Below are 18,416 nucleotides of genomic sequence, written 5' to 3' on the forward strand. Positions count from 1 at the left end.
AAAATCAAATGTATACCTGAAGGGTACACATTATCTAACTTGTTGCATATCAACTTCATTATAGATTACAGTGTACAATAATTTTAACTTACCTACACTGCATCATAGCCCAAAATATACCACTATTCTGAGACATAGTTTCTGAACTGGAATTTATAGTTAAAAAATTTCCTTGCCCAGTCCATATAACTGTGGGGAAGAAAAATTGGAATATTAAATTGGAATTTTTAGAATTTAAAAAATCTTATACTATGTAGGAAAAAAAAAACATTTGATGACTCCACCAGAATAAACAAATGATAAAACCACTTTTAAAGATACACAGAATCAACATATCCAATCATGACTTTAAACTTATCTTTGCGGATTATTTCCATTAAATGATAACTGCAATTTAAACCGCTGAAATACCAAGATAATTAACATTTTAAATATAAAGTATCATTTCTCAAGCCTATACTGGTCCCTTGATCACACACACATAGACATGTGCACATGCACACACACGACTCCTCTTGGTGGTCAGTATGTTCAGGCAAATAGGAGAAGAAAGACAATATCAAAGAGAGCAAATGATCCCAATTGATCAATCTGAGAAACAGAGTAAGCTATCCTACACTCTAACAATCAGTTTTCTTAATTATATACATTGATTTTAAACCATAGTAAAAAAAAAAAAAGAAAATTCAAACAAAACATGGCACCAATCTTACAAGCTACAAAAAAGATAGATAAACGGCACACAATACTCAACCTCAACAAGATTACACTGATATAAGGCAGAAAGATAAGCAAAGAAGGCACTCCAGGGCAGACACTACAGTGACCTCCATCAGACTACATAGATAAGAAGACTTCCAATGCTTGGCTTGCGGATCGAAGGCTCTTCCCCAAGACTGAAGAATTCATGCAAACCATCCAAGACCAGGTATTCAACGCTATAAATTATAGGAAATACACTGCCAAGGACCCCGGAGTACCATATGACACATGTAGATGATGCCACCAAAAACAATCCAGCACATCACTGCAGGATGCAGGGTGAATATCCAGATGGATTGCACTCAGAGACACAACCATGTTGCCAGGATACTACATTAGAAGCTAGGACAAAAATACCAGCTAATCAAAGAAAGTTTACCATATTACAAGTATGAGCTTCAGTCCACACTAGGGACCTCTAATCACAGAATGTACTCGGATCATGCCATAATAACGGACAAGATGCCAGTACAACAGACCAGACATAACCATTTCCTACTTGTCGATCTGGGTTATCAACACCAGCAACCTCCAGGAAGCATACAAGGAAGGGATCAGGAAGTACTCAGACAGGAAGTCAAATATATATGGCATATGGAACAAGTATCGATCATCGTGTCAACTACCAGTATGCTGCCAAAGAGCATATATATATGAACCTAGCAAGAATAGCCCCCCCCCCTAAGAACACTTACATGGAACTCCAGAAAGCTGCAACTCTGAACAGCTGGAGAATAGTTAAAAGAGATCCTTTACCAACAATAACAATAATAGTAACTGGACATAACCAACCCACCCATGTGCTCACTACCAGTACCTGTCACAAAGAAGAAAATATCCCATAAAGGAGGGGGGAAAAAATTTTTTTTATAATAATAATAACAGCATGACACAAGATTAGTGATGAAAAATCTTTTGCTAAAACAACCCTCTCGAGAGTAAATCATGTGTTGTCATTATTTTTCTTAAACAGTAAAGAGAAATCTCTTCAAGATTAAATATTCCTTAAGCTAGAAAGCTGTAGCTAGCAACAAACAGCATAAAATATTTTATAGCAAAAAGTGTGATTCCCATGCTATTGCAAAATAACCTTTAACAAACATGATGGTGCTAGACCTAACAGGTGTTTTCATGCTGTAACTCCGGGAAAACAGTAAAAAAAAATAAAAAAATCATACCAAGCAAAAATTTGTCAGTATTTAGGAAGGAACAGAAAATCACAGATTTTTATCTTCAACCAACAGTTAATGCTGGCTTGTTTGTTATTTCCAAGTTAGACCTCACAGGTATAACACTGTCACTGCAGGGTTAAAATTCTGAAAAATTTAAAGTATAAGATTTACTAATTCGAGAAAGAAAAAATCTACTTCAAATACATAGTTAGCATTACTACAGTAAAAAATAGATACAGTCACAGTGAGCTCGAGTGTACTATTTCTTGGTCATGCCTCATTTAATATACATATCAACACAATGATTAAAACTGCCTTGGAATGAACTCAGTTTTCTTAAGAGAGTCTTGCAGATTTTAATTGTCCACACCTTTTCCTAATATTATTATGCATTATTTTTTTAATTTTTGAACGCTTTTATAATATTAAAATTTTATATTATTTTATTATAGTAAATATATGCATGTAAATGCTTATAATATATATATCTGACTAAGTTAGCATATGACTTACACCTTGAATACTTAGTTGCTATGATTGAAAAGTTCAAATCCATGTCAAAAAATGATTGGGCTATAATAGCAGAACAGAATGTAGCACAGAAGCTTATCACAATTGTTGTGAAAATTTTCATATTGAATCACACTACATGAAAGAAGAATGAAAATGGATGTTATCTTCTTGAGCAAGCTTATTGCTGGCAATAATCACAGATGAAAAGAAAACCTTGTGGGTCAGATATTTTTAATGCATCACCTAGAACATTCCAGCAGCTCTACATCCTTCTTGAAATGAGGCCTCCAGACCTGTATACAGTACTCAAGATGTGGCCTAACCATTGCCTTATACAAGGGAATAATCACCTCCTTATCCCTGCTAGAAAAATTCCTGTATATCATTGACAATACACCATGAGCTACTCTTGCAGCTCGTCTGCACTGCTCAGAGAACTTCATATCTGCCTGCACAATTACCCCCAAGTCCTTTTCATTCTCTACCACTGTCAGTGTAGTACCGCAGAGTTGATACGTTGCTCTGTGGTTACTGTTTCCCATATGTAGTACTTTACATTTGTCAATGTTAAACTTCATTTGCCACCTCTCAGCCCATCTGTTCAACCTTTCCAGATCCTGTTGCAGCAGCATAGCTTCAGTAGTGTCCTTAACAACCCTGCCAACCTTTGTATCATCTGCAAACTTGGACATTAAACTTGATATACCATCATCAATATCATTCATAAACACCGAAAACAACAACGGACCCAACACTGAACCCTGAGGAACTCCACTAATAACATTAGTCCACGTTGAGCAGTGTCCATTGATTACCACTCTCTGTCTTCTGCCACTCAACTATCCCCTTATCCATAGCAGCAATTTGCCCCCAATGCCACACTGCTCCAATTTGTGCAGCAGTCTTCCATGTGCAACAGTATCAAAAGCCTTTCTAAGATCCAAATATATAATATCAAAGTTATTCCCTGCATCCAGTTCTTTTGTGACTACATCATAGTATCCAATCAAATTGGTCAGGCAAGACCTGCCCTTAACAAAACCATGCTGTGTCTGAGCTATAACTGAATTCTTATCTAGATGATCCTGCAGTGCTTCTTTAACCAGTGCCTCCATTAATTTACCTGGAACAGAAGTTAAACTAACAGGTCTATAATTACTTGTGTCAGCCTTTGATCCTCCTTTGTGAATTGGGGTTACATTTGCACATCTCCAGTCTATGGATACCTCCCCTGAGTCCAAAGAAGCTCTCATAATTATGGCTAGGGGTTTGCTTACTTCCTTTGCTGCCTCCTTTAATATAACTGGATAGATCCCATCCACCCCAGGTGCCTTTTTTATGTTTATCCTCAACAATCTCTCCTCCACTTTCCTCTCAGTTATTACAAAATCATCTAGCTCACTACCAATGTTTACTTTACCTACGTCAATCTCCTTCCTGAATAACTCCTCATGCGTGAATATAGGTGCAAAATACTCGTTTAGATTGTTAGCCACCTGAGCAGGATCCTCAACTGTTGAATCATCAATATCCAGTGGACCAATCTGATTCATCCCTTTCCTTCTTGAGTTTAAATAGGTAAAGAACTCTTTTCTGTTTTTCTTCGCATCCTTTGCCAAGGATTTTTCGTAGTCTGCCTTTGCCTGCCTAATCTCCTTTGTGACTTGGTTACAGACCAACTTATATCTATCATAGGCTTCCATGTCACCCATTAATTTGTATGTATTCCATGCATTTTTCTTCTCTGCCACATGTCTCATTAGTTCATCTGACAACCATTTAGGCCTAAACCTTGAACAATATTTCTTAGTTGGTATGTAAAGCCTGGTAGCTTCCAAGATTAGTTCCTTGAATGCTTCCCATTTTGAGTTTGCTGTTGGTAACATCATCAGTTGGTCCCACTGTATAGAATTTAAATACTGTCTCAGACCATCATAGTCGCCTTTACGAAAACAAAAACCCTTCCCTTTACCTCTGATGGTAGTTACCTCCTTGAGTAAATCCCACTTCAACACACTGTGATCACTGCCACCTAGTGGTTCATTTATCTGCAGATTCTTAATGCATGAAGAATCACTACTGATAATCAGATCAAGAGTATTGCTCCCTCTTGTTGCTGCACGAACATGCTGATGTAGAAAACAATCATCCAATAAATCCACAAAAGCCTCGCTAGTGTGTGAGTGACCAACCCACAAATTCCAGTCAATATCTGGGAAATTAAAATCCCCCACTATAAGACTCTCCGATCCACTGGCCCACTCTATTTCCCTGTACAATATCTTATTATACTCATCAGAGTCATTAGGCCTATAGCACACTCCCACTCTCAATTTTGATTTCCCTATGCCTATGTCACAACAAACTGACTCGACATTGCCCTGTCCATCGATGTCGACTGGCTGCACTTCCTTGGATTTTATGTGTTTCTTAACTAATAGCATAACCCCTCCTCCCCTCCTGTCCTGTCTATCCTTTCTATACACATTGTATTCCTCAAATTCCAGTTCCGCATTCCTTATATCTGTGTGACACCACGTCTCTGATATCCCAACAATATCTGCCTTTGATGTTTTGAGCAATACCTCAAATTCATCAATATTTTAAATTTGAAACTATTTGAAACTATGTTTGAAATAGTTTGAAACTATTATTCTAAGTACGGATGAACGGTTTTGCTTAACACGTTCCCGAGCTATTTCCACTTCCAGTTCAGACCATGCTTTAAATGCACCACGTGTATAGGTACCGTGAGCCTGTTATATATATGGACGTGCTGCAGGAAGTTTTGTTACTGCTGAGGAAGGGAGCGCAAGCTTCCGAAAGCTCCAGAGATTTTTATCGTTTTTATCGCTTTTAATCCGGTTTATTTTAGTGTATTTTATCTCAAGGATTTTATCACAGTTTTAATGTTTTTACATGTATATTTAATATAATAGCAGTTTTTGTAAATATTTATTTTATTTTAATATGTAAATAAATATTTTAGTTAGAGTAAATACTTATTCTTATGGTTGGTGTGAGCTGATTTAATACTAAAATATGAATTTCCCAACCTCAGAGGCCTTTTTCAGGATATCAAATTCATCAAATTTATTTACCAAACTTCTAGCATTGGTGTACACGCAGGTATACATGCACCTGTTTCTATTCCTAGCTACCCTAACACAACCCATGTGTTTACTTGTACCGCAATGACTCCCAGCAGTCTCTGAAATATCCTGCATCTTGTTTTTCAGGCTTCTGCTCATTTCAATAGAAGCAGTGCAAGAATCACTTTCTCCTCTGCCAGTGGCTACTGTTAATTTATTAGTCCTTGTATCCCCCCCAACTAGCAGTTTTCCGACCCTCCTAACATTGCCTCGACAGCATCAGCAAAAATTCTTGCACCCTTTCTATTTAAGTGTATCCCATCCCTGTAGAAGCAATCTCTCCTGTTAACAAGTACAGTCCAGGCTGAAAAAAATTCTAACCCTTGAGCCTTGCACAATCCCTCCAGGGCCGAATTGATCGACAAGGCTCTCATCATATACTCCCTCCTATCGTGTCTGGGCAGAAATGCAGACACTTTCAAATTCAAAGTTGGTGAGGTGGACAAAAGGTGTCCTTACCAGTTAAGGTAAAGACACTTTTTTTGCAAACTGAAGGGTCTGCAGAATAGTTTTGAGGAGTTTAAGGCTTTAAATGGACAAAAGGTGTCCTTACCAGTTAAGGTAAAGACACTTTTTTTGCAAACTGAAGGGTCTGCAGACTAGTTTTGAGGAGTTTAAGGCTTTAAATAGATTGAGTAAGCTCAATGCTGATGGAATCCTTCCTATTGCTCAGACTACACCACGTGTATTTTTTTCCTCCTTGGCTGATTGTGCAGTCAAATATCAGCTTGCTTTCTTGCATCATTTATCACTACTACTAGTAATAATAATAACATACAAACAATAAGACTTTTACTCTACAGATATTCTGATTTCTTCAAAAAAGATAGTGATTAAGAAGGACCATTGTACCTGATTAAGTAATCAAATTTATAGTTATTAACATTTCATTTAACATTAACAGATTGCTTATATTGTGAATAAATTTGCTTGTATTATGTACTATTTATCAGTGACTTATCAGGGAAACAGGAAATATTGTACAAAGGTGGACAGGATCTATCCAATTATATTAGAGGCAGCAAAGAAAGTACTTGGACTCAGGGGAGATCCCCATGGACTGGAGGTGTGCAAATGTATCACCAATTCACAAAGGGGGTTCAAAAGGTGACACAACTCACCTTTTGAACCTGTTGAAGATATAGACCTGTTAGTTTAACTTGTGTTCTGGGGAAAATAATGGAATCACTGGTTAAAGAAGCATTGCAGGATCATCTAGACAAGACTGCAGTAATAGTTAAGACACAGCATGGATTTGCTAAAGGGAGGTCTTGTAGTCACAAAGGAATTGAATGCCAAAAATAATTTTGATATCATATACTTGGATTTCAGGAAAGTTTTTGATACTGTGGCACATAGAAGACTGCTGTACAAATTGGAGAGATGTGGCATTAAGGGTAAGTTGCTACAATGGATAAAGGGATGGTTGAGTGGGAGATGACAGAAAGTGGTAACTTTCTGTCGTCTCCCACCTGGGGAACTCCACTAATGTTAGTAGTGGAGTTCCCGAGGGTTCAGTGTTGGGCCCATTGTTGTTTCGTATATTTATCAATGATATTAATCAAGGTATATCAGGCTTAATGTCCAAGTTTGCAGATGATACACAGGTTGGCAGGGTTGTTAATTACAGTATAGACAGTATGCTACTCCAACTGGATCTAGATAAGTTGGGCAAATGAGCTGAGAAGTGGCTAATGAAGTTTGACATTTACAAATGCAAAATACTGCATATGGGTAGCAATAACCAAAGAGAAATGTACCAACTGTTTGGTACTACACTCAGGGAAGTGGAAAGTGAAAAAGACCTGGGGATAATTGTGCAGTCAAATATGAAGTTTGCTGAGCAGTGCAGATGGGCTTGCAAGGGCAGGTGATGGAGTCTTGTCAATGACATATAGCAATTTTGCTAGCAGGAACAGGGAGGTGATTATCCCATTATACAAGGCAGGCCACTCCAGGTCTGGAGGTCTCATTTGAGGAAGGATGTAGAGTTGCTAGAACAAGTAGAAAGAAGGGCAACAAGATTGGTGAAGGGAACAAAGGGGTGCTCTTACCAATAATCTTGTGGCCCTTCTCTGTACTGTCTTCTCCTCCTCAACCACCCCTTTATCCATAATAGCAATTTGCCTCCAATGCCACACTGCTCCAATTTGTGGAGCAGTCTTCCATGTGCAACAGTATCAGAGAATTTTCTAAGATCCAAATATATGATATCAAAGTTATTCTTTGCATCCAGTTCCTTTGTGACTACATCATAGTATCCAATCAAATTTGTCAGACAAGACTTCCCCTTAACGAACCCATGCTGTATCTGAGCTATAACTGAAGTTTTGTCTAGATGATCCTGCAATACTCCTTTAACCAGTGCCACCATTAATTTCCCTGGAACAGAAGTAAAGCTAACAGGTCTGGAATTACCTGTGTCTCCCTTTGATCCTCCTTTGTGGATTAGGGTCACATTTGCACATGTCCAGTCGATAGGTACCTCCCTGAGTCCAGAGAAGCTCTCATAATTATGGCTAAGGGTTTGCTTACTTTCTTTACCACCTCCTTTAATATAACTGGATAGATTCCATCCACCCCAGGTACCTTTCTTGTGTTTATCTTCAACAATTTCTCCTCCACTTTACTGTCAGTTATTACAAGTTTATCTAGCTCACTGCCAGAGTTAAATACACCTCTGGCATTCCCCTCCCTGAATAACTCCTCATGTGTGAATGTCCATGCAAAATATTCATTTAGTTTGTTAGCTACCTGAGCAGGATCATCAACAGTTGAACCATCGATATCAAGTGGACCAATCTGATTCATCCCCTTCTTTATAGAGTTTACATAAGTAAAGAACTCTTTGCTGTTTTTCTTTGCATCCTTTGCCAAAGATTTCTCGTAATCTGCCTTCGCCTGTCTAACCTGGGGTGGATGGGATCTATCCAGTTATATTAATTGATCGACAAGCCTCTCATCATATACTCCCTCCTATTTCTGGGGATAGTCCTTTACATAGCCAATAATATCAACGCTGAAAGAAAAGGAATAGCCACAAAGCTCCAAGAGCAATGGCAATCAAAGTTCGGAGCAAGAAACCAGAGGTCTTGTTATCAAAAGGTCTCTGCCACAAATGGCAATGGTTAGTCCAAAGCCGCCAAAGTGGTATGCCCCTGAACTATTTACAACCTTTATATTAGCAGATCATGGCTCCCTAAAGGCAAAATTAACTTCCTTAGGGGTGACTGATGACCCGAACTGTACCTGTGGCATCAGTGAAGACTGGACAAACATTCTCTATGAATGTATAATTTATGATATACTAGGAACACAGCTAATGGCAGAAACTGGCCCCTCTCCACAGGGCAGAAACATTTATTCATAATAGAAGAAGAGAATAATTATAGATTTTTACAAACCTTCACACAAAAGGTAATTGAAATAAGAAGAAATATCCAGAGAGACAAGCACTTCAGCGTCCCCCACAGCTAAAGACTAATCAATAGCTAAAAATGCCCAGTCTCCTACCACATCCAGATTATGACATTCTAAACTGACAGGGCAGCTGTATTCAGCACCCTGACATATACAGCAGACTCTTGATTTACCGGGATCGGTTTAACTGGGAAGCGGATTAACTGGGACACTTCAAGACTCCAAATAAAAAAAATCAACTAGAAATCATAAAATTCAAGTAATATCTAGAACAGGTATAACCAGATATTTTACAAGTCGTAAATAAGCGACAAACAGGGCATTATAAAGTCGTCATTGGGAGATTATTATCTTGCAATCCCCACTGTCTTCACACCCGATGCTCAAAAAAAAGAGAGAGAGAGAGAGAGAGAGAGAGAGAGAGAGAGAGAGAGAGAGAGGGAAGAAATGTTTAGTTTGTTTTAGTGCATCGTTTCGATTGTTCTGTTTCGTCGCACAGCAAAGAGAAAAATTTTGTTTCGGTATTTATGTCAGGGATAATGAATTTTTTTTTTTTTTTTTTTGTTTAGAAATCTCGAAAATGATGGGTAAACAAAAAACAAGTTGCGCTTTCAATTAAACAAAAACTTTAAATTATTCAAAAATTTTTGAAAGCAGTGCATCTGTTAAATCTCTAATGAACCATTATAAATAACCCCAGGGGCTCACATCTGGTGAGTATGGGGTTGGCACACCCTATACTGTACTGTAGTAAGTCACTGACTTACGTAACTTCGAACTTATGTTAATTTTTTCACTCATTTTTTTTTTTTTCTTTTTTAGGTTTGTAAAATTTAAAACAGAATAATAATAGTAATAAGCAATCAATACAGATGATCATGGCACACACACACACACAAATTGCACAAGCAGGATATGGAATTACAAGCTTAAAAATAGGAATGAAGAAAAGATTTTTAAAATTTATTTAGCTTTTTTTTTTATATGGCTGAAGGTTTCAGTGAAGGGGACACACATTTCACCATAATAACATAAAATCCCACAGAATTCCAGCTATCGGTATTATCGCAAATGCAATAAGATCGAGTTTACTACCTTTATAATGAATTGCAGTATCAGAAAAGCTCAATAACCCAGAATGTGCAAATTGTTTTTATTGTTTTATGGCAGTGAAATGTGTTTCGGTAAAATGTGAGCTCGAATATGGTGAAAATAGTGAGTTTTCGCCTTAACCCTGTGAAATTCTTTTCATAAAATTTCGTTTTGACTTTTATCATGGTGCCGACTAAGAGAATAAGCGAGAGTGCTACTAGTAAATCTACCAAGAAAAGGAAAGCGATCGATTTGGATCAGAAAATTAAAATAAGGATGTTTGAAGATGGTCAAACATGAACAAGTATCGTGCAGAATTTAGATTTGTCAGTGTCAACAGTGAACAAAATAATAAAGGAAAAAGACAGAATACAAGAAGCGGTGAAGCGACTGGCACCAATGAAGTTGACTATGATAACCAGGGCTACAAAATACATATCAGTTTTTACTGTATAGTTTCTTCCTTTAATGTTTTCATTTCATATGTCCACTCCAACAACTTCACCACTGTCCCCAGTTAAAGTTTTTAATTGAACTAATTAAAAATACAGGGTGTCTCAAAAATATTGGTACAAACGTTTAGGGGAGGTTGTTTGTTATTTGGGTTTTAGGATCATTAGCAACTAAGGCCATATTGCTCCGTGATATGCGGTGGTCATTCCCTGACCTTTCCGCATCCTCCATATTTGGTGGTCACGGGGTCGAACCCCGGTCTAATCAAGAAGCATGTGCTACGCACTGCTGCTCCTGCCCACCTGGCTACGGAGGCGCCAATTTTAGGGGAGGTAAGTAACATCTAAAGGAATGTGAATTGCACAGGAACCCATAACCGGAAACATCACGGGAAAGTAGTAGCAGGGTACAGGAAGCAGAAATGACACAAGACAGTAATTAGTGGCAAACATTTATTTGACATAATATTAACAATGGAGTACGAGATGGATGCATTTCATGATGTTACAACAGATGCTCGAAGGTTCCACCATGAGATGCAATGCATGCATGACACCGATGCAGCATGGATTGGTAGACATGGTCAAACACACCAGGAGTTTCTTTGACAGTAGCAGCAGCGCAGACAAGTCTCGCCACGAGATCCATTTCCACCTCCACAGGCGATTCATACACGATAGATTTGAGGGCCCCCACACAGAAAGAAATTAAGGCTCGATAAATCAGGTGAACGTGGGGGCCAGGCAACGGGTCCACCACAGCCAATCCATCGATGCCCAAAACGACTGTTCAAATGGTCACAATCACACCTTCCATAATGGGCAGGTACCCCGTCATGTTGAAACCAAATGTTGTGTCTCACATTTGCTGGAACATCGTCAAGTAACCCTGGCAGAACTTGTTCAAGAAAGATCGATATTTAGCGGAGTTCATGCGGGATGGTAAAAGGTATGGGCCGACTAAGCAGTCACCGACCATACCTGCCCACACATTTATTGCGAAGTGATGTTGTGCCGCATGGGGGGGGCGCACACCGTGTGGCCCTCTACTAATCCATACACTAGGTGCATGTCTGCCAGCTCACTGTTCGTATATCGATGCATGCTCTTCGTGCAGCGACTACTGCTTGAATGAGTAAACTAGAAATTTTCCCTCTTGCGAACTGATGAACAGCGCTGTGTACCGACTTACGGTGACATTTCCGGTTATGGGTTCCTATGCGATTCACAATCCTTTAGATGTTACCTACCTCCCATAAACGTTTGTACCAATATTTTTGAGACACCCTGTATATAACTATTTTTCTTCATTCTTCTAAGGATATTATGTGGTTTATGTAATTTTGGCATATCACGGATATAGGAGCAATATTTTATTAATCATTCCCTAGTTATGTAAAACTAAACTTATGTAAGAAGTCCTGGAACGTATGTTGGGGACATTGACTGTATTTTTGGATTAACCGGGATTTTCATTTTACCATCTATCTCGGTAAATTGAGAATCTGCATTACCTAAAATTTACTAAACCAGGGTACTTCCTGGGCCCCCACACCTACTAAGTACCGTATTTCCCCATGTATAAGACACACCTTTTTTCGAAAAATTTGGGGTCTAAAAACTGGGTGCATCTTATACAGTGGTTGTAGATTTTTTTACTTGCATTTTCCACTTTTTCGCGCTTGTTGCCTTTGCCCTCATTGTTTCACATTTGTTACCGGTATATTAGGTTATGTTTTGCCACGTTCTGCCCAGAAATGGCTCAGAAAAGATTTTCGTACAGTGCTGAATTCAAGTTAAAAGTGATCCAGTTTGCAAAAGTGAATGGAAATCGTGCTGCTGAATGTAAGTTTGGTCCTCCTCCAACTGAGAAAACAATCCGAGACTGCGGGAAGAAGAAACCCTACTGAAAACTCCACGGCAGAAGAAGGCCATTAGAGGCAAGTCAGCAAAATGGCCTAATTTAGAGTGGGAATTGAAGATATAGATTAAGGAGCAAAGGGCAGTTGGAATTCCTGTGTCCACAAAGATGGTTCAGCATGAGGCAAGAAGAATTGCTGATGAAAAAGAAGTTACTGATTTCAAAGGAGGACACAATTGGTGCTTCAGGTTCATGAAACGGAATGGACTAAGCATGCGTACACGCACAGACTTGCTCAAAAGATGCCTGAAAGCTATGAGCAGAAGGTCCCTGAATTTCATCGTTTTGTCATTCATTGTCGGAAGACACATCAGTTTGAGTTGGGACAGATTGCAAATATGGACGAAGTCCCCCTTCAATTTGATGTCCCAAGTAACAGAACTGTTGATAAGAAGGGGGTGAAAACTGTAACTGTGAAGACAAGTGGACATGAAAAGAACCATTATACAGTTGTTCTAGCTTGTTGTGCCGACGGAACCAAACTGCCTCCATGCTGATTTTCAAACGCAAAACAATGCCAAAAGAAGACATTCCTCGAGGAGTGATTGTCCACGTTCTTGACAAGGGTTGGATGGATCAGGATGGGATGAACATCTGGTTTAAGAAAGTTTGGAGCAGGAGACCAGGTGGGCTCTTACGCAAACCTGCCCTATTGGCGCTTGATCAGTTTAGGGCACACATAACAAAAAATACAAAGAAGATTGCTGCAGAGCAAAAAACAAAACTTGCCATCATACCTTGACATCCCAGCTCCAACCACTTGATGTCAGCATTAACAAACCCTTCAAAGCTGACATGAGAGACGAATGGAACCAATGGATAAAGTCTTCTGGGGACAATTTGACACCAGCAGGAAGAGTGAAGAAACCAACTATAGGAGAAGTTTGTACCTGGATCAAAAGATCCTGGGATAATATCAAGACTGAGATCATTGTCAAGTCATTTAGGAAGTGTGCCATTTCAAATGCCATAGATGGAACTGAGGACAAGGCAATATATGAAGACAGTGATTCGTCATCAGAAAAAGATGAGGACAAGCTAATGGATGGGAGTTTTGACAGTGACGAGTTGTATGAATTTTATGATGAATAAAACTTGAGTTCAATAACTTTATGTAATACATTTTTTTTTCAAATTTCGGGCCCCAAAATTTAGGTGCGTCTTATACGTGGGGAAATACGGTAATTGTGTAAGGGAGGGAAATGTGCAGGCAGCAAGGGAAGCAATTTAGCTGAAAAATATTAGTAAGCAAGCTGCAAGGGGATACAATGTAGAATGAAAGAAGGTTGAATGAAAGAGTCTGAAAAACTGAGTGAATGTGGTGGGCACTGAATCACAGAGTGAAATAGAAATTGTGGTAAAAGAAATGAATGTTGATTTTGGTGAAAGATAGTAACCCAGTAAGGGAGCAAGAAAGAGTGTTATGGTAAATGGCCTGAGTGAAGGAATGAATGCAACTGACTGTGAGAAGACACATTTTGTAATAATTTCCTTGGTCTAGACATACAAACATAACGTGATCCGAATACTAACAACACCACCACCATGCAAACACTGCACATCCCCCTCCCCCAGGCCAGCAAGATATGCAGCCAGGGCTGCACAGCAACTGAAAAATAATGGTAAGTTGATGTGCACAAGGTGTGTAGACCAGAAAGAAAGAGCCAAACAAATCAGATGAATATCAGGATGAATGAGAGTTGTAAATGTGAAAGAACACAAAATATATACCGATAAACCCCTAGTTATTAGTTTTCTTCCTAATCTAACTTACTTAACCTTAATTATTAGACATTAGTATATTAATTTACATCATACACCATTGCATTCTCCCCTGGTGTGAGAAAGAGGATGGATGTGTGAAAAAAAAAATATATATATAAAATGTAAGAAAAAAACAATAAAATCAGAATGAGAGGACAGAGTGAATGATCACGAGTGGAAAACTTGCCTGCTCAGCATCCCTGGATTGACTAGTGAGCAGGTGGTTATTATGGCCCCTGTCCACCCAAGTAGACACCATGCCATGGCTAGTTAGCTGGCTTGGTGTGGGATGCAGACACTGGCCAGTGTGGGATAGAGCACCAAAACAGGCACTCCAACATAAGGATCCAACATAAGGACCTTCATTCCTACCACCTGGGTTGGTTGTTCTCACACTAGCCCCCCAACATGTTTGGAACCCACCTCCCCTTGCCTGGAAGGTAACCCCACTGCCACCTGTCAACTCTCATCCTGACCTGGGCTATCCCCCTATAACGAGGTGGGCACCTTCACTACAGCCCACCCTCTTTCTCTCTGTTACTTTCACCACTCCCTATCTTCCCACAACTACCTTCTAATTTTCACTTTTATTATTTCTTTTTTTATTTTATTTTTTTTTTTTTACTGTGCTCTCCCTTTCCATAGCTTGGCTATCACAAGGTTTGACCCGCAACTGCAAGTGCCTCATACTCCCTACTGCCTAAGCTGCCTCCTTGTGGCATTGGATGGTAAACTAAAGGTTTCTGAGTAAAAACACAAGCCGCTAGGCTAAGAGGCCAGATGAACAAACCAACCAACATAATCCACACTAACACTTCACGAACACTCACTGGCGCCTCCATAGCAAGGTGGGCAAGAGCAGCAGTGCATAGCACACGCTTCTTGATTAGACTGGGGCTCGAGCCCGTGACCACCAAATACGGAGGATGCGGAAAGGTCAGGGAATGACCACCGCATATCCCCAGAGCAATATGGCCTTAGTTGCTAATGCTCCTAAAAACCAAATAACAACAACGAACACTTACTAACTTACATAAATCTGGCCTCTACAGAGTTTTGCATTCATCACATTGCTCGACGTGGATTTTTGAAGAAACCACCAGTGCCGTATTACAAATAATACTATAAACTATGCCATTCTCTGTACTCTACTAAAGATAAAAAAAACAACATTTTGGAATTCAAAAGTACATCGCCAAGAGTGTCAAGACTAATACTCAAGATTTCTAAGAGGTACAAGCTAAAGATTATAATGATTTATGCACTAACATCGAGCCATGATGATGAAGAGGTTGAAGAAATGTACACCAAAATTGAGAGTCTTCAAATGAGCAGAAAACCCACTACACTATTATTATGGGGGATTTCAATGCTAAGGTGGGGAAAAAGACAAAACAGTGCAGAAAGGGGAACTATAGGAAATTTTGGAATTGGTGACAGAAATGAAAGAAGTGAGAGACTTGTGGAATTTGCAGAATCTCAAGGATTGTCAGTAATGAACACTTTTTTCAAGAAAAGGGTGAACAGAAAGTGGACATGGAAGAGTCCAAATGGATTAACAACTAATGAAATTGATGTCATCCTCACTAACAGATGATATATCGTGAATGATGTTACCGTACTGAATAAGGTAAATGTTGGAAGTGATCACAGAATGGCAAGACGTACAATCGATATAGATGTAGGAAAGGAAAGAAAAACACTGACTCGAGTGAGTAAATAATACAAAGGTCTTTGAGATAACAGAAAAAGAGAAAAAGCAGCATGTACTGGAATTTAAGAACAAGTTTGAGCTTCTGCAGACTGCTCAGGACCAAGATATCGACAAGGAATATTACAACTTTCTGAAAGTCATAAAGCCCAAGAAACCTATAAGGAAAATGAAATCCAAAGAAGAAAAAATTAGTCAAGAAACACTTGTTATGATGAACCGAAGGCGAAAAATGAAGAGCAAGATAAGCACTGACAAGGAGAAAATTGAGTATACTGAGTTATGCAAAGCCATTAGAAAGAGACTCAGAGAGGACATAAGAAAATTTAACACAATAAAAGTAGAACAAGCATTAAGGGAAAACAAAGGACTCAAATCAACAGCCATGAGCAGTAATACAGAAAGACAAATGATACTGAAATTGAAAAATAGAGATGGTGTACTTATAAATATCAGAGAAGGCATAATTTGAATAACAGAAGACTAGTATAGAGAATTATACAAGGAGCGAGGGAATGATGCCAGCAGTGGGGGAAGATGGATCGCAAATTAGAAACACATACAACATACCCGATATTCTTCCTGATGAGGTAGGACATGCGGTGAAGAAAATTAAGAATCAGAAAGCCCCGGGGAAGATGAATTACTGTAGAGTCGTTAAAATTGGGAGGAAGAGACATAACACAAAACTCGCAAGGCTCTTCACAAAATGCATTAGAAAAGGGGTGAAGCCTAAGCAATGGAATAATGCAATTATTGCTTTGCTGCATAAGAAAGGAGATAAATCAGAAATTGGAAATTATAGACCAATTAGCTTGTTATACCACATTTACAAGTTGATCACAACGGTCATTATTAACAGATTAGAAAGAATACTTGATGAGAATCAACCGAAAGAGCAAGCAGGCTTTAGGACAGAATTCTCAACTATGGATCACCTTCACATAATGTCACAGCTAATGGAGAAAGCAAATGAATATAAAACACCATTATGCCTGGCATTTGTGGATTATGAAAAGGCATTTGACTCCATACAGCCTAAGGCAATGTTTCGGACACTGGAAAGACAAGGCGCAGATACCCCATATATTATGATTTTGAAGAAAATATATGAGAACGCTACCTCCTTTATTAGACTAGACAAAGCCAGTAAAAAATTTAAAATCGAGAAAGGAGTTCGACAAGGAAACACAATATCTCCGAAGCTGTTTACTGCTGCCCTTGAAGAAGCTTTCAGAAGATTAAACTGGTCACAGAAAGGAGTCAATGTGAATGGAGAGCACCTAAACCATTTACGATTTGCAGATTACATTGTGATCATAAGCCACGATCCCAAAGAATTAGAGGAAAATCTTAATCAGTTATGCATAGTTAGTAAGGATTTTGGACTAAAGATGAATATGGCTAAAACAAAAGTAATGATGAACAAGTATGCCACAGAAAGGGAAATAATGATTGAAGGAGCAGTAATTGAAAAGGTGGAGTCACATACTTATCTGGGACAAGTTATTAGCTGTAATAATGATAAATGGCTGGAAGTCAAGAGAAGAATAAATTTTGGATGGATAGCATTCAGGAAATATAGTCACATACTGAAGAGCAATATTCCAGTTTGTCTGAAACGTAAAATAATGAGCCAATGCATACTCCTCACCATGACTTATGGAAGTGAAACTTGGGCACTCTCCAAAAGAATGGAAGAGAAGCTGAGAGCTACACAGCGAAGAATGGAACGAATTATACTGGGAATCAGACTGTTAAATAAGAAGAGGAAACACATGGATTAGGCAGCAAACTCAAGTGAAGGACATTCTTATCAAAACTAAAGAACTAAAATGGTCTTGGGCAGGACACATAGCTCGAAGACATGATGACAGTTGGACTAAGAAAATAACAGAATGGTACACAAGAGGAGCTAGAAGAAAACCTGGAAGACAATGGCGAGATGGATAGATGAAATTCGTGAGTTTGTGGGTAGTAAATGGATGGCCATTGCACAAAACAGAAGGAATTGGAAAGCTGCTGGAGAGGCCTTCATCCTGCAGTGGATTGAAAATGGCTGATGATGATGTACTCTACCAGCAGCTTTACATCCTTACTAATATGAGGCCTCCAGACCATTGCCTAATACAACGGAATAATCACCTCCTTATCCCTGCTAGTAAAATTCCTGTATATAATTCACAAGACCCATGAGCTGTTCTGGTGGCCAGTCTGTACTGTCAGAAAACTTCATGTCTGACTGCACAATTACCACCAGGTATTACCCCCAGATGAGCAGAGAGGTGTTTGCCTACACCATAACCCAACATTACCCAACAATTACCCAAAGATGGGCTGAGCGGTGTCAGCTTCAGTTAATACCTCTCAGCCCAACTTCCCAACTTTTCTAGATCCTTCTCTAGAAGTGTAAAGTCATGACAAACCTTCATATCATCTGCAAACTTGGACATTAAA

The 18,416-nt window shown here is 38.9% G+C and overlaps 1 protein-coding gene across 1 annotated transcript in view; it reads right to left on the bottom strand.

The window, feature by feature from the left end:
* LOC150083166 (FERRY endosomal RAB5 effector complex subunit 3-like) overlaps window positions 1-18,416 on the bottom strand; it is a 1,535,539-nt gene that overhangs the window by 532,048 nt on the left and 985,075 nt on the right. The window contains exon 16 of the mRNA XM_090378412.1: window positions 93-189. Within this exon, the coding sequence (XP_090234538.1) occupies window positions 93-189 (97 nt within the window). The remainder of the gene's footprint in view (window positions 1-92; window positions 190-18,416) is intronic.

Source organism: Mastigoproctus giganteus, chromosome 7 (genome assembly GCF_048544385.1).
Source record: "Mastigoproctus giganteus isolate SK-2022 chromosome 7, ASM4854438v1, whole genome shotgun sequence".
NCBI lineage: Eukaryota > Metazoa > Arthropoda > Arachnida > Uropygi > Thelyphonidae > Mastigoproctus > Mastigoproctus giganteus.